We start from the raw sequence: 15,417 nt of genomic DNA on the forward strand, positions 1-15,417 counted from the left end.
GCTGCATGAGGTAGGGGCGGTGGCGAGCACTCGGTTGCTCGAGAACCACCGATACCACCACCGAGCGGTGTTTGCTCATAATCTCCGGAGTCGCTACCAGGTGAAGGTGGATAATTCCCAACCGGTGGAGGTTTGACGATGTGTCGTTCTCTCGGTAAAATTTGTATGCCGCTCGAGGAGGAAGAGGAAGGACCTTCGACCGAAGCACCGATTCGACGTCCAGCCGCGGCTGCGGCTGCGGCTGCGGCCGCCGCAGCGGCTGCCGTTGTTGCTGCGGTATACGAATAGAAGGAACCAGCCTGGATCATCGTGCCACGGGGTGGTTCCTCCGGTGCTAGGCCTCCGCTGCCAATAGGGGCAGCAGACTCGACCTGCAACTGCTGAACCCCATAGCCACCCTGTGGCACTTCCTGATATTGTTGTTGTTGCTGCTGTTGATGCAACGTTTGATGTTGCTGTTGTTGCTGCTGCTGCTGCTGTTGTTTGTCCTTTTCTCGACGTGGCGACCGACTTCGATCGCTGACGGAAGTCGCGCTCCAGTAGCCCCAAGCCATTTCGCACCGACTCCAGCCGTGCCGGCGCGTGACCTTCCTCTATCCTGCCTTGCCTCTTTCCGCTGGCAACGCCAAACTCCCTCCCTACCCTTCCTCTCTCTCTCTCTCTCTCTTTCTCTCTCTCTCTCTCTCTCTCTCTCTCTCTCTCTCTCTCTCTCTGTCTTCCCCTCCCTTTTGATGCGTCTCGCACTTTCTCTCGCTCTTTCCTTCTCTCTCTTTCACAGGAATCCGGATGAGCGTGCGACGAATCGCTGCCTCGATCGATGTACGTTTACCGCCTCTTTTGCGACCTCTCTCTTTCAACTTCCTTCCTTTCAGTCTTCTTTAGACACCTACCGAACGCACAGAATCAGTAGACGATGGGATTACAAACGGGCAAGTCGTCAACAGGGGAAAAACAATGATTATTCCGTTCGTTCTACCTTCTCCTTTTCTTCCTCTTCTTTTTCCTTATTACACAAATCCCTCGCGATACATAAAGACTCACGGTGACTCTTCTCGTCACTCCTCTTCTCTGTCTGAACTCTAACGATGATCGTCGCCTTGCTGATCGGTCCGTACGAGGATATCGACTGCCACGGCAGGATGCGTTAACTGGCAGCGTCGCTCGGCGCGCGCTACCGACCGAAGCGAAACGCGCAAACTCGAGGACGCCGGTGGTGGGCGCTCCCTCGTTTCTCTCCTCCACCTCCACCACCTTCTCCAACTCCTCCTTCTCCTCCTCCTCTTCCTCTTCCTCCTATATCTACACCCTCTTTAGGTTTAACGCGAACTGTCCTACCCTTCTGCCAGTACCTTTACTACTTTTCCTAACGCCGTTCTTCTACTAACACTGGCCAACTTTGACGATGCAAGAAGAAACAGGACAACAAGCAACGTAAGAAGAACGAAGACAAAACTAGAAGGAAAGTACTCTTGTCTATGTTCTCTTCCTAGCTCCTTACTTTTCCTCGACTATCAAGAAACACGCCTGTCGCTACCACGGGTGTGGAGCAAGAGAGAGTAAGAAGCTGACAGGACACTAAAGAATCTCTGCGCAGGATGCTGCGCTCCTAGGACACCTTCTTCTCACTCATCTAAATCTTACTGAAAGATTCATGTTATAGGAATCAAAGCTAATATATCGCAATTCTAACTTTGCGAAAACAATTCGAGTGTCTTAAATTATTCGTATAAAGTGATGAATTAGTTATTAATTCAGATAAATTGATTTTTGAAATTCGTTCTTTGGTAATTCGACACATTCTACACGGAAGAACTATTTTCAGATTTATGTAATTTGTTCATAGACCGATTAATATGATATTTTGAACAATTTAGGAATATCGAGTTTTGGTTATTCTATGTTAATAACCGGGTTCTTTGATCCAAGTATAAAAGGTATCTCTACTAAAAGTAGTGATCCAAATCGTGACTGTTCGATATCTCCTTTGTCCTTTTCGACACGGTAAAACAATAGGGATAGGTATTAATACCTAGATTTGGGATTCCTCGTTCGTGAAAACAACTAGAGTACTACGTATTCACGTAGAATAGAACGTTAGAAGAATGGTTGAAAAGATGTTATTCCAATTACTATTTTCAAAATTGTTTGGTTTGAATATTTAATACTTTATTGTCTGACCTACATGCTCATAAACTTTCAAATCTAAATCGATTAACATCCTAATGATATTATATATTTAAATATCGAATCTTTAATAGGAAAAGACATTATTGCTTTTTGCAATAATGTAAGCAAAATGAGTTTTCTCAAATAATTCCATGAACTCTGCTTTTACACTTCGCAAGCTTGACTTTTAACACCGTTTAAACACGCGTAAACATTGTTTAACGTTCTAATGCATTTCTCTTAGCGAAACACGCGTGACAACGAGGTGTTAGGTTCTCTAGTTAGACGATCCTACATTTACACGATACATCGAGCAACTGAGCAAAGTGTACTGACCTGTATTTATACCGACAAAAGCGCATTTAAATGCCATTCAAAACAAATATTTTATACTAAGTTCTTTGAAAAAGAAAAGGAAAAAATATCGACCTCAACGATCGTTAGATCGAGCGATCTAGATCGAGAGAAACTATTGTAATTAAACTTTTGACGATTTCAAACAGCATGAAGGAAAAAAAAAAAGAAAGAAAGAAAAAAAAAGAAAGAAAGGAAAAAAAAGAAAAGGAGAAAGAAAGAAAGAAAGAAACAAAACATTGTCAATTTACAATATTTACGCTTTAGCAACATATGTACTTAGATACTCGCTTAGTTAGGTAATATACTTTCTTCGAAAGAAAAAAAAAAAGACAGACAGAAAGAGAAAGACAGAGAGGAGAGAGAGAGAGAGAGAGAGAGAGAAAGAGAGAGGGGAAAAAAGGAATGTAGCCATTTCAAAAGAAAAAAGGCAGTCGAATATTCATCGAAAATATGAGAGAATAATTCGAAAGTTTGAGTCATTTATTTTCTACGCTGACGAAATAAACGCGCGAAACCCATTAAAAGCAAGAATATCTACCACCTATATATTCCCTTGTAATAATGATACACACATATATATATACATATATATATATATATATATATATATATTTCCCGAACAGAAGGAGCGACGAGGTTGCTTCGTGGCAAACTTCATTCGAGTATTTCGCCGACGCGCGCGCGAGAGAGAGATAGAGAGATAAATCATATTATCGTTCTCATATATATATATATGTACATATATATATACTTTCGATTCGTTCGTTTCTATTTTTCTCTCTTTTCGTTATATAAATTTCAATGAAGATAAACAATTAAATAATCATCGCGTCATCTCATTGATGAAGATATTAAGAGACAGAGCTGTGATGATACTGACCGTGTATCGTTATTTCCGTGTCCTTTTCTAGTTCGTACAGTCGCAGCGCTTCGTCTAATTCTTCCTGCGACGCGATTCTGCAAGGATCCCCCTCGTCATCGACCCACTTCATGGTGAATTGTTGGTCCGGCCCTGAACCTGGCCCTGCGCCACCGAACCCGCATATCGCTCTCATCTCCTCCCGCAACGTATCCACCGAGATCCCGGCCGTCACGTATGTAATTTGGACCTCCCTGATATAAAATTGGGCTCTTATACGAAATGTCGGATAAAAAAAAAATATTTTTCGAATTCTAAACACATAATCGTAAATACGTCCATCGACGTACGGGGATCTCTCTATATTCCTCCCATCCATTTTCATTTATCGTTCTAACCAATCGTCGAAATCTATTGTTGTCCCTTACCGACGAACATCCACGTTCCCTTCCCAGCCCGCCACCCTGCCTCTCCATCACCTCACTCTCCTCTTCCTCTTCCATTCCTCTCTTTCTTTATAATCACCGTTTAGATTCTTTACAAATCTCTCGTAACATCCTCTCTGATGGGGTGCTTTCATTTCCGCGCGTCTCACATTTTCAAACACTAACTATCTACTAAACCAAAAAAAAAAAGACAAAGCGTAACGAATGAGCGATCATCATCGAGCACGCGTATACTCTTTCTATTCGTTTAGTATGTTTAGTATGTCACGAAGATAAATGTACGTTCCTCGTTTCTCTAATATTAGCACGAGAGAAATATAGTGTTCGAACGATTAAATAAAAAGGAAAAAAAGAAAAAAAAAAAAAAGAAAAAAAAAAAAAGAAAAAAATAACCTGATAATATTTATCGCGAGAGATCGCATCTGAAATGCGTGCTCATAAAGTGGATTTCAAATTGTTCCTGTATTTTCGAATATGTATAAAATATTTGGTTCTTTTTTTTCTAACTGGTATCAATGTTTCAATGTGAATGAGTGAATTATAACGTCAATAGCATGTACGGATACATTGATCGATGAAAAAGTGCTTGTCGTATTTTCTTTTCCTCTTTTTTCTTTTTTTTCTTTTTTTTTTGTATTTTGTTTTACCAATAACCGTGCCAAAAAAAGAAATGACAATATCTCTCATACATACTCTCGGCCCGTTAAGCGATAATACCGCAACCATGTGAGAGCAAATCCAGGACGTGCTATTAGCGCTACATAGATTTGCCACACTGTACAAGACTCGCGCGTTGAATCAACTTGGCAACGCCGAGTGGATAATTGTCATTGAACAACCATTACGACCAAGCATTAACGTTTGCAAAGCGAAAATGAACGATAACGAATGTCTCTTAAATCGAAATTAACTTCTCTTAAATTTTTAATCTAAGGTTCGATATCCTTTTACGTCTTACTTATCTTAGATTACTATTTTTATTCATTCATCTAAGACGAATAATTTCATATTTTAATTAAATATTTTGATATTGTGATTAAATGTATGAAGTAATAACGAAAAAAGGTGGAATTTCAATATTTCATTTAGAATATTCAACATATATATACATATATATATATATATATATATATATATATGTTGTTTCAAAATAACCAACAAGACGTCTTGATGATCCTTTGAAAAAAAGAAAAAAGGAATAATAGAATTCTTTTCCAGAACAAAGATAGATTATTAATGATAGTAATAAAAAGACCGTTTGTTTGGAAAAAGAAAAAAGAAAAAAAAATAGAAAAAAAAAGTAAATCATATAGGACAGCAATATCGGGTATTGATAGCAATAAATAAAACCTAGCATAAGCTAGATTTATTCTGTTACAGCATGTTATAATACAAAATTGCTCATTACCCATTATATATAACTTTGACGCGTATGTCCATCTCCGCAGGCATTCTTGCTTGCCCTTTAGGTTGTCCCTTACCTAAAAAAGAAAAAAGTAAAATAAATATTCAGTAAATATACTCTTTCAACTTTTTGACTTAACATCATTGTACAATATATTCTATCTAGCATAATAATATTATTACTAGCTATCTAAGTATCAACTATCTAAGTATTAGCATATTCCCAAATTATGTGTTTGTCACAAAGATAAAACATTGACAAACGACTCACCCTTAAAAACACGACCAAGTGTCATATTGAAAAAGTAATATGAATTAAAAAAAGATACATCAGTTCTTCTTGTTTTATGTAAATATAACACAAATTGAGTGCTTGTTGTCATATTACTCTGTCCACTATCAGACAATCTGTTCGGTATCATGATCACATTGATATTATAATACTTTTTTAACCCACAGTATCAATTTGACATAGTTATATCAAAATCTATTACAAAAGCATGTCAATGTCAAAATGTAGGACAACATGTAATTATGTAACAAACTCCATCACATCTCCAACAATAGGTATCGTTTGCTCTTAAAAACTTTAGTATCATTGATATCTAATTTTGAAATAAGAATTTATGATAGATCAGAAAAAGGTAAAAAAAAAAAAAAAAAAGAAAAAGAAAAACACTTTCAACGACTGTTTATCTGATTTTTCAAGTGAAATCTTAAAATATAATCGCGCATTAAGATAAAAGTTTAAAATGATAAAAAAAATAACTAAAATGATACAAATAAAATGATCCTAAATCTTATTCTTATTGACGAATGAAATAACACAATGTATTATCGTAAAATATCACTATTAGAGACGCTGGAGATGAAACGGAAACAACGTAGATAAACCGGGAACACAAGGGATAAAAATAGAAATTTTGAAAGCTAGTAAATATCCACGTTACGGTAGTCGGCAAACGGCGAACTGTCGGAGAGGCGGTTGAAGCTGCTCACAGTTCCAGATCCTTGATAATTGTCCCCTCTTAATATCAATTAAACTTCGTTTATGCGCGTACGAGCTCAAGGAGGTGTGATTCACCCGTGACAATCCATGAAACGACTAAGCAACACCATTCTTTCCTATGTCAAAGATATACATATACTTACCGTTTTCTCTTTTTCACAGGAACAATTATCGAGGAACACGAACACCACGGGGATATCTCTTAAAATTCTACCAATTAAATATATCTATACTCTAAATTAACAAAAAGCGTAAAAAATCACGGGAAGAAAAAGGCACTTCGAACGAACGTAGTTCAAGGCACGACAATTCAACGAGACGCGTGGTCATTTGGTCCCAACAGCAGTATTACCAAAGCCGCCATATTAAATTATGCTACGAATGGTAAAACTCATATTCACACATAATCGACCGCGTTTCTTCTAGTTCTCTCTAATTATTACAGTTTATTTGTCCATCGAACGTAACTTTTATCCACGATCTACCATAGATAATAAATAACTTAGACAGATATAGAAAACCATTTGCATATGGTATAGTAAATGGAAACAAAGGGGACTATGTAAATAAAACATTTTTAGAGTCCCATAACAAAAAAGAGCATTGACATTTTTCTTACACTTTATGAGACATGCATTTTGCATATGTACCATTTGAAAGATATAAAAATTTTAGTTATTCTAAAAGGAAAAAGAATACGTATAATTAGAATATAAACAAGAAAAAAAAAAGAAAAAAGAAATAATTCATTTCGCTAGTAGTGACATCTAGTAATTTATTGATAAAATACTCTCTCAATATAAATGCCTATTATTTTTCTTATCTTATATGTTATTGTTCTAAGATTAAACTTCTTCGTCTAGATAATTTTGATATTAAATGATATTAATCTGTGAATGCATATCATCTAACTACGGAAATTCTAATATCAGAGTAACATAATGTTTAAGAGTTCATTGAAAATATTTCTTATAAAAAGGATCCAAAGGAAAAGACATTGATGATTCGCATACTCGTTCGAAGTTTTCATAGTACGAGAAAATTCCGTCGAGGCAGATCGAACGTTCTCTTCTTCCACGCTTTTTCCATCATCTAAAAATGGTGAGAACACTCTGTTTTATACATCGTTCGAGAGTGTTAGAAATTCGAGATTCTCATAAGAACTAGGGAAATAGAACGTTTTACAACCCTCCATTTCAGGTAGAATCGTTGAAAGTAGATCGACCAAAAAGGGGAAACTTTTATTGAATTGTTGCATTCTCAATTATAAAAAATCTTGAAAAGCGTCATTTTTAGAATAGAATATTTTTTCTAAAATTTCTCTGCTTTATTACATACCCTTTTATTCTGAGACATAACAATGATTTATTGACAACCCTGACCCAACGTCATCAATTAAGAAATTTAGATAAAATCAATTGTTCATATTTGACATATTTTCTTCTTTTAGCACAATAAAATAATAGAAAATGTTGCCTCGTAAAAGAGTTCGCATGTATTGAATTTTGCTTTTTTTTTCTCTTTTTTTTTTTTTTTTTTTTAAACCTAACGACAATATTATATTACAAAGATAAGTTTGAATTGGAACGAATTATGGTGTAAAGAGAATTCTATGGGGTATCTTTGAAAGATATTTTTTCCAATCACATTTGAATTCAGATTTTCTTATGTAAATTTGACGATTGAAAATATATAATTAGAAGTGAAAAAAAAAAAATAGGATGTATGGTGGATTAGATTAATATTGTAAAAAAAAAAAAAAAAAAAAAAGAAAGAAAAAAAGAAAAAAGGTGCAAAATGATGGAAGGTTTTTGAATTGAGCGCCATCTGATATTATGGCCCTCGGACTACTCCCATTCTCAAAGCAGTACATCGACATGAACCTCTCCGTAGTTTGTTTGCGTTCATCGGCTGTATGTATGAATTTCGTGGTGTTCGCAGGTTACAATAAAGCAGATAATTTTTCAATTAAAGTTGACTTAAGATTGGAATCGTAGTGTAGTGTGCGAAAACGATTAATCGCCGGATACGGAATCCATAACTGTTTAATGGATCCGACTATCGGTTGGTATCAACCGGAGCAGTTCGGCCCTGCTAAGGACTTATGGTTACACATTTGGGAAGCTGAGAAAGGTCTCGATATCTTAACCCTGAAGAACGATTCGTCGTCGAATGTGATGGGCGTTAAAATGCAACAGGATTTTATAGCTTTCGACTCGGTGAATAATCGTACGGGAGATCGTGGTCAGCAAAATACTTGCAATAGTTATTATAACCCATCACGTAGGAAAGGTGATAATCGTGCTAGTACCTACGGCATGAACTACAATTATGATGCCTTGGTCGGAGAATACGGTGGATGCCCGTGGCGTGTGCCTAATAAACATTATTCTAAAGGAGTTATTGGGTGAGCACTCTATCACCTAAGCCTTCTAACCCTTATTTATTATATTATTTCTACGATATCCATATACGGAGATATACGCTTTGTCCATATGGGCATTATAAGGTTAGGTACATTGCCATTCTACTTTACTGGTTCGATATTACAAAATTATTCCTACTTCCTTGAAAAAATCACAGTATGACTGGAGAGGTACGACCAACGATCGATCGATTTCCTACTTCGAGAACAAATGCTATACTTTACTGTTTATTTATTAGAATAAAAAAGAATTAGCTCTGTTAATAAGTCGTAGACCATGCCTCTTATAGAATATATAGTTACATAATAGAATATTTATGGAATCTGGAATTAATTATTAGTCAAAATAATTGACTTGAATGACATAGGCTTTTCTAAAATTTAATATTCTTTTTTTCTTTACCCATGATTATTCATTACAGCTCCATTTTTGACATGATCATTTATTTAACCAAAAAATTCTTACTAAATTATTTTCTGCAAAAATTTTGTTATACAATTTTTTATGCTCTCATACAATGGAAAAGTGATATATGTATAACATTGATATTTCACTAACATTTGTATCTGTATTTTAACAGGTAATGATAATAAGTAAATAATTAATATATAATATATAATTTGAAATATAAATATATATATATATAATTTGAAATATAAATATATATATATATATATATATATATATATATATACATATAAAGAGAATATTGCATGTTACATTATTTGTAAATATTCAAAGACATTCATAAAAGGGTAATGTGCATTGAATTTTTTTATAGTGATAACAAAACACAAAAACAGATATATTATTGATATTATATCAAACATATCATTTTCATAATAATATATGTTATAAAAAATAATACGTTAGCAAAGAGAATGAATATCTTAACATTGCATAAAACGTGCAAATAATATTTTCTTACTTAGGTTACACGAAGAAATAGAAGATTTCTTTTCATATATGTGTCCATCCAATGAAGAACATAATTTAAGAGTACGAGTGGTTAAACGTATAGAACAAGTAATATATGATCTTTGGCCGGATTCGAAAGTTGAAGTATTTGGAAGTTTTCGTACTGGTCTATATTTACCCACTAGGTATGTATTATAATAGAATTTTTATAATTGATCTTCTTTAATCTATTAATTGTGAAAATATAATATCTCTATATTTCTTTTGCATCTATTATTTGAATTATATACGTGAATTATAAACGTATATTGAATATCATTGTACGTGTTCTTTCTTGTTTCTGATATATTGGCAATAATCATAATTTGTTTAAAAACAATAATTTTTACAGTGACATAGATTTAGTTGTAATTGGAATGTGGACAAATCTTCCACTACGTACATTGGAACGTGCTTTATTAGATCAAAATATCGCTGAACCATCTTCTTTAAAAGTTTTGGATAAGGCCAGTGTTCCAATTGTCAAACTTACCGATAAAGAGACAGAAATTAAAATAGACATTAGTTTTAATATGAATAATGGTGTAAAATCAGCAGAATTGATAAATTCTTTTAAAAGACGGTTTCCTGTATTAGAAAAGCTTGTTATGGTACTGAAACAATTTTTATTACAAAGAGATCTTAATGAAGTATTTACTGGTGGCATTTCTTCATACAGTTTAATACTTATGACCATCAGTTTTCTGCAAGTAAGTTTTAATAAATTAAGTAACTCTTTATATATTATAACATTAGCTTTAACTAAATTCATTATTTGTATGATTCATTACTTGTGTAATGAATTTAAGGGTATATATAATGAAGAATGTATACTATAAAGAAATGAATACTTTTTTAGTTACATCCTAGACAAAATGCTTATTGTTCAAGTGCTAATTTGGGAGTATTATTGATTGAATTTTTGGAACTCTATGGTAGGAAATTCAATTATGTAAAAACAGGCATTCGAGTAAAAGATGGTGGTACTTACATATCTAAAGAAGAGGTAATGTATATTAATAATGTTTCCACTCCAATAGAAAAACTACATATCAATGAAAAGTAATATATTATATCAGCAGAAATTAAATCTCAAATCACTCATCATCAATAAATATTTTTGTCTATTGATTATTTACATATTATAATATATCTTATGATCTTACCTATGTGGGAATATTTTTGAATGCTTTTTTTTTCTTTTTTTCTTTTTTCTTTTTTTTTTTTCTTTTTTTTTCTTTTTTTTTTTTTTTTTTTTTTTTTTTTTTTTTTTCTTTTTTTTTTTTATTAAATTATAGGTTCAACGAGACATGATAGATGGACATCGACCTTCTTTGTTATGCATAGAAGATCCACTTACACCTGGTAACGATATAGGTCGTAGTAGTTATGGTGCTCTGTATGTAAAAGATGCATTCGATTGGGCGTATTATGTTCTTTCTCAAGCAGTCAGTCCTTTAAATATTCTAGTTAATGATGCAAATAAAGTAAGGTAAGGTTGAATTAGATCATTATAGAGGTTATATATAACTCTCTATTACATTTATTTTGTCTGTGAAAAATTAAAAATTGTTATATAATTTTTTAAACAAAATTATCTTTATTGTACATGCAGTATATTGGGAAGAATAATTCGTGTGACAGATGAGGTAATAGAGTATCGTAGATGGATTAAAGAAACATTCCCAGTACCACTGAGTGAAGTGGACTCTCTGTCTAGCTCAACTGGATCTGATGCATCCACTCTCTCAGCACCAGCTAGTGACACGGTAAATTTGTTGATTTATCGTAAAAAATAACATTTCCCTTATATTATATGAAATATAATAATAAGTTCACGATTAACATATAATAATCGTTTTGTTTTTTATTTTGAAGGATTCAGAATGTAGCCGTGGAAATTCACCAAATACAGGTGGAAAAGGAGAAGAAAATGCTAAAGAGCGGCATGTATTTAACAATCAACAACCTCATCATCATTCTCAATGGAAGAAACCTTTTAAAACAACTACTCACTGTATGTGAACTCGTTATGTGTAAAAAGAAATAATGATAAATCTCTAGTATATACAATTATTCATTATATAAAAATATTATTTTTCACAGTAAATCATCAGCACAGTTCTAGAGGAAATTATCGTGGAATAAATAATAATATAGGTGGACAAAATAAAATAAAACATAATCTTCACAGTAATGGTAGTCATAACAATAGCACTAGTCACAGTCCAAATTCAAGACCACACACATTGAAGAGAAAGAAACAATGCGTAACACACACACAGCGTGGTCCTGGAGATTGTGTACGGTGATGAATTGTGCAAAGTAATTTTGAACAATGTTAAAATATCACTTAAGACACGAGTTTAATATTATGATCGTGTGATAAAGCGACAGCAAATCATTTTTGTCACATATTAACTAAATCATTCTGTCGCGACATCATCCTTGTAAGTTTTCTCCATTCAGTCTGCAGAAGGGGTTAATATTTACAATTAAGCATTTGCAATTCGAATACGATATTATTCTTGACAGTACAAAAGATACCCCTGAAGTAGCTATATTTTTCATTTTCCAAGAATATATTTCACTCTGTACGAGAGCTTGTGTACCAAAGACGCGCGTACAGAATTGTAATATAATTCAAATTAGGCTAGGTTAAATTTTGTTTGCATTAATGCACATATTGCACATAAAGTAAGGAAAAAATGTAACAATATTTTGTTAAATATTGTTTTTAGCATTACACACTTATTGCCACCTTTGAATAGCAATTGTGTTCATACCCAGATAAAAACTCATTGTAATACATTTATATATAATACGATTGATATTTCTGAGTATTAGTTGCGGTACATTTTTCTTAAGAATTTCACAAAACTGTAAAACTTGCTCTTGTAGTTATGATAAAGACTTAGTTTTCTATATGAAACTATATTCTTATAATAAGAGGGTGAGAGAAAAAAAAATGGTGATATTGGGACTTACCTAATGTAAATATTGTAATATACATAATCAAACATAGAAAAATAAGTCTAACAGTTATCTACTAAACTTTTTTATTTTGTATGTACCTAAAAAATAGTGTTTGTTACAGTAATATTATCACAGTAATATTTAATATGCATGTGAGAGCCACATTCATGAAAAAAAAAAGAACTTCTTTTTGTAATATAATTCTGATAATAATAATTTAGTATATTTTTTGGATTTTATTGAAATCATAGGTTCGTAAATGGATAAAAAAAAATTTTTATCAAAATAATGAAAAAAAAAAATGTGCATAACTATTATAGCAATCTGCTTTCAATTTTTGTAGTATTTTCTTGAAAACGCAATTTTTGCAGATGTATTTATTTTGTATACAGCTTGTCTGATTTCTTAACAATGTTTGATATCTTTTATATCCCCCCAACAATATTGTATTACTCTTCAATAAAAAGACGGTATATGTCAGCACCACACAAAAACAGATCAATCAGTTATATATGACACTGCATTTTGTGAAAAATTCTATACAATATAATCTTCTGACAATATGCGAGAAGGCCTTGATATAATTTTAAAATGATTATGCTTGGGAATTGCTCTGTATTTATTTTAATACTGACAGTGACATTCCAGTATTCAATAAGTTCTGATCAATTCAAAATTTTATAAATTGTCCATTTTACAGCATACAATTAGGTGCTAAAATATTAGAAATAAATTACTTTTTTATATAAAAAATTTTTGTATTCATACAAAATCTTATCTCATAGTCATTTATGTTCATAAAAGTTGAATAATCGGTAATATTAAAGTTTGTTTTTCTTTAAAATATATGCTGTTCATTCAGTATTTTATTATTTAATTACATTCATGAGTAAATTATGTTGTACGCTGTGGATGAATTCAATTAAAATATTAATTGTTTATTAAAAATGTTTTAATTTAAATACTTTTTACTAAATTCTTAACCATGTAATTCTTCTTTCAAGATCTCTTAGAATTTATTGTCTATTGAAACTATTAAAGAATAAACTAGAAAAGAGCAATATTTCAAATACTACATATGTCTTTATTATTATTATTTATCTGCAGATTTAAATTAGTATCATAAAAAACCTTATATATATATATATAGAATTCTAATTAATTTTATATTAATATAGAGGCAGAAATTGTAATCTTAAAGTATTTATTTGAACTTCCTCAGACAATTTGTACACGGAACGTTCATATTAAGATACTGTACAATTATATTTTCATCTACTTGTCCTAGTATAACATATATATTACTTATTATATTTTGCAGAAATTCCTGTTATGGGATTCATATCAAGTTTTATTATTCGGTCTAACATAGCAAGTTGATTATCCTCTTCGAATGAATCTGGTAGAGGTGGGAGTACTGAAATAAAAGATAAACTTTTATCTTGGCCAAAATACACACATACACAGTCACTATTATTAATAATATAAATATATTAAGAATATGTGTAAAGTATATATATATACATATATATATATATATATAAAATTTTACCATATATTTTATAGAACATGTAATACCAAACAGCAGCACATGAAATCAATAATGAATATCCTAAACAAAGTTTCCACTCTCCTGTAGGTGCTTCCATTTCTGCAAATGTAGAGCAAAAACTGGCACGATATAATGCCTTTTTTTCATCTATTGAAAGTTTTTTCCAATCTCCTTTTTCTTTTTCTCTTAAAGCCTATATGAATAATGTAAATATATAAAACTTTCAATAAAGTACTTACTTTTTTTTTTTCCAAGTTATTTTAATTAATAAATATAAATACCAGCACATCAGGAGTATTAGCTTTAAAACGAACTGCAGGCATTGGAAAATCTGTACGATCCATGTATGACGGTGTATTATTAAATCCAGAACCAACGATATCTCTGTTACCAATAGTATTTAATGGATAATGTGATTTCCTCACAATATTCTTGCTTCCTTGATGCAAACAAGTTAGAATAGCACGATTGTTCATTAGGTTATTCATCTTGTGCTATAACATTATTGAAAACATAAAAATTTTATATCTTTTTCATTATCATGATATAAAATTTAATATATATTAATTAATAAAATCCTTATTATATACTCCTATTATCATATACTATTTACTATAATAAAAATTGTTTACAATGATTTTAATAAAAAAGTAAAATATGCTGCACCTAAAATTATTTTATAAGCAATTTAAAAAATTGATGTAATCTTCAATAAAGATTGGTTATTTAATAAATATTTTTTGTTGAAAAAGTACAAATGTCAAAAAAATACGTACAGACATATGTATATGCAATTTTGTTATATACTACATACTATTGAACAAATTGTCGAAGTAAAAAGTATATAATTTAAAAAAATTTTTAAAGAGTTTTCCATACTTTCTTACGATTTTAAATGGATATCTGATAAATTTTGAAAACAAGTAATCTTGTATGAATGTATATGCAAGGAGTTATCTAACATCTAAATAATTGTTAAAATGAAAAGAACATATAGAATATTTAGAATTCTTAATTAATGAAAATCTTTCCTAATATAAATTTAATGTCATTTAGGAAAACTCTAAAATAAATTTCTAAAATAATATTAAAAATCGACGACTTACAGGTAATACTTTACCCAAGATAACTAAAAAATGGCCGTCGATAGGACGATTAGATCATACCTCTGCTATACTTTCTTGAAATGTAACCAGAAGTTTACAAGCTCAATAGATATTCCGGGAACAGTCGGAATATGCGATCTCAGCGACAAATATGGACAA

The 15,417-nt window shown here is 31.9% G+C and overlaps 3 protein-coding genes and 1 long non-coding RNA gene across 8 annotated transcripts in view; 2 read left to right on the top strand and 2 right to left on the bottom strand.

Moving 5' to 3' along the window:
• Positions 1 to 6,100, bottom strand: part of aPKC (protein kinase C iota type) — a 22,360-nt gene extending 16,260 nt beyond the window's left edge. Inside the window, exons 1-4 of one of the 4 annotated variants that reach the window (XM_085658173.1) lie at positions 6,084 to 6,100; positions 5,504 to 5,837; positions 5,237 to 5,309; positions 3,404 to 3,636 (exon numbers count right to left, since the gene is read on the bottom strand). In XM_085658173.1, the coding sequence (XP_085514299.1) occupies positions 3,404 to 3,636; positions 5,237 to 5,309; positions 5,504 to 5,654 (457 nt within the window). In that variant the 5' untranslated portion in view covers positions 5,655 to 5,837; positions 6,084 to 6,100. Of the gene's footprint in view, positions 1,665 to 3,403; positions 3,637 to 5,236; positions 5,310 to 5,503; positions 5,981 to 6,083 lie in introns of those variants that run through there. The other 3 variants (XM_085658172.1, XM_085658171.1, XM_035863123.2) reach the window with 3 other exon arrangements.
• LOC146872898 (uncharacterized) lies at positions 3,491 to 7,609 on the top strand. The gene is made up of 3 exons (XR_014982326.1): positions 3,491 to 3,617; positions 6,404 to 6,625; positions 7,221 to 7,609. It is a non-coding gene; the product is annotated as an uncharacterized LOC146872898 (long non-coding RNA).
• Positions 7,610 to 8,061: 452 nt separating this feature from the next.
• On the top strand, positions 8,062 to 12,306 carry LOC118440350 (terminal nucleotidyltransferase 4B). 2 transcript variants are annotated; one of them, XM_085658428.1, is made up of 9 exons: positions 8,062 to 8,154; positions 8,239 to 8,648; positions 9,600 to 9,770; positions 9,977 to 10,334; positions 10,484 to 10,630; positions 10,923 to 11,116; positions 11,240 to 11,393; positions 11,503 to 11,641; positions 11,731 to 12,306. In XM_085658428.1, the coding sequence occupies exons 1-9, from the start codon at positions 8,077 to 8,079 to the stop codon at positions 11,934 to 11,936; spliced, it is 1,857 nt and encodes a 618-aa protein (XP_085514554.1). In that variant the 5' UTR covers positions 8,062 to 8,076; the 3' UTR covers positions 11,937 to 12,306. The 2 variants fall into 2 exon arrangements, with proteins under 2 accessions (XP_085514554.1, XP_035719133.1); XM_035863240.2 differs by having other exon boundaries at positions 8,144 to 8,648.
• Positions 12,307 to 13,787: 1,481 nt separating this feature from the next.
• Positions 13,788 to 15,413, bottom strand: LOC118440360 (cytochrome c oxidase subunit 4 isoform 1, mitochondrial). The gene is made up of 4 exons (XM_035863258.2): positions 15,259 to 15,413; positions 14,434 to 14,646; positions 14,153 to 14,345; positions 13,788 to 14,017 (listed from the first exon to the last, which is right to left on the bottom strand). The coding sequence occupies exons 2-4, from the start codon at positions 14,638 to 14,640 to the stop codon at positions 13,902 to 13,904; spliced, it is 516 nt and encodes a 171-aa protein (XP_035719151.1). The 5' UTR covers positions 14,641 to 14,646; positions 15,259 to 15,413; the 3' UTR covers positions 13,788 to 13,901.
• Between the last annotated feature and the right edge of the window lie 4 nt (positions 15,414 to 15,417).

This window comes from Vespa mandarinia, chromosome 7 (assembly GCF_050613455.1).
Source record: "Vespa mandarinia isolate Hongniang chromosome 7, ASM5061345v1, whole genome shotgun sequence".
Lineage (NCBI taxonomy): Eukaryota > Metazoa > Arthropoda > Insecta > Hymenoptera > Vespidae > Vespa > Vespa mandarinia.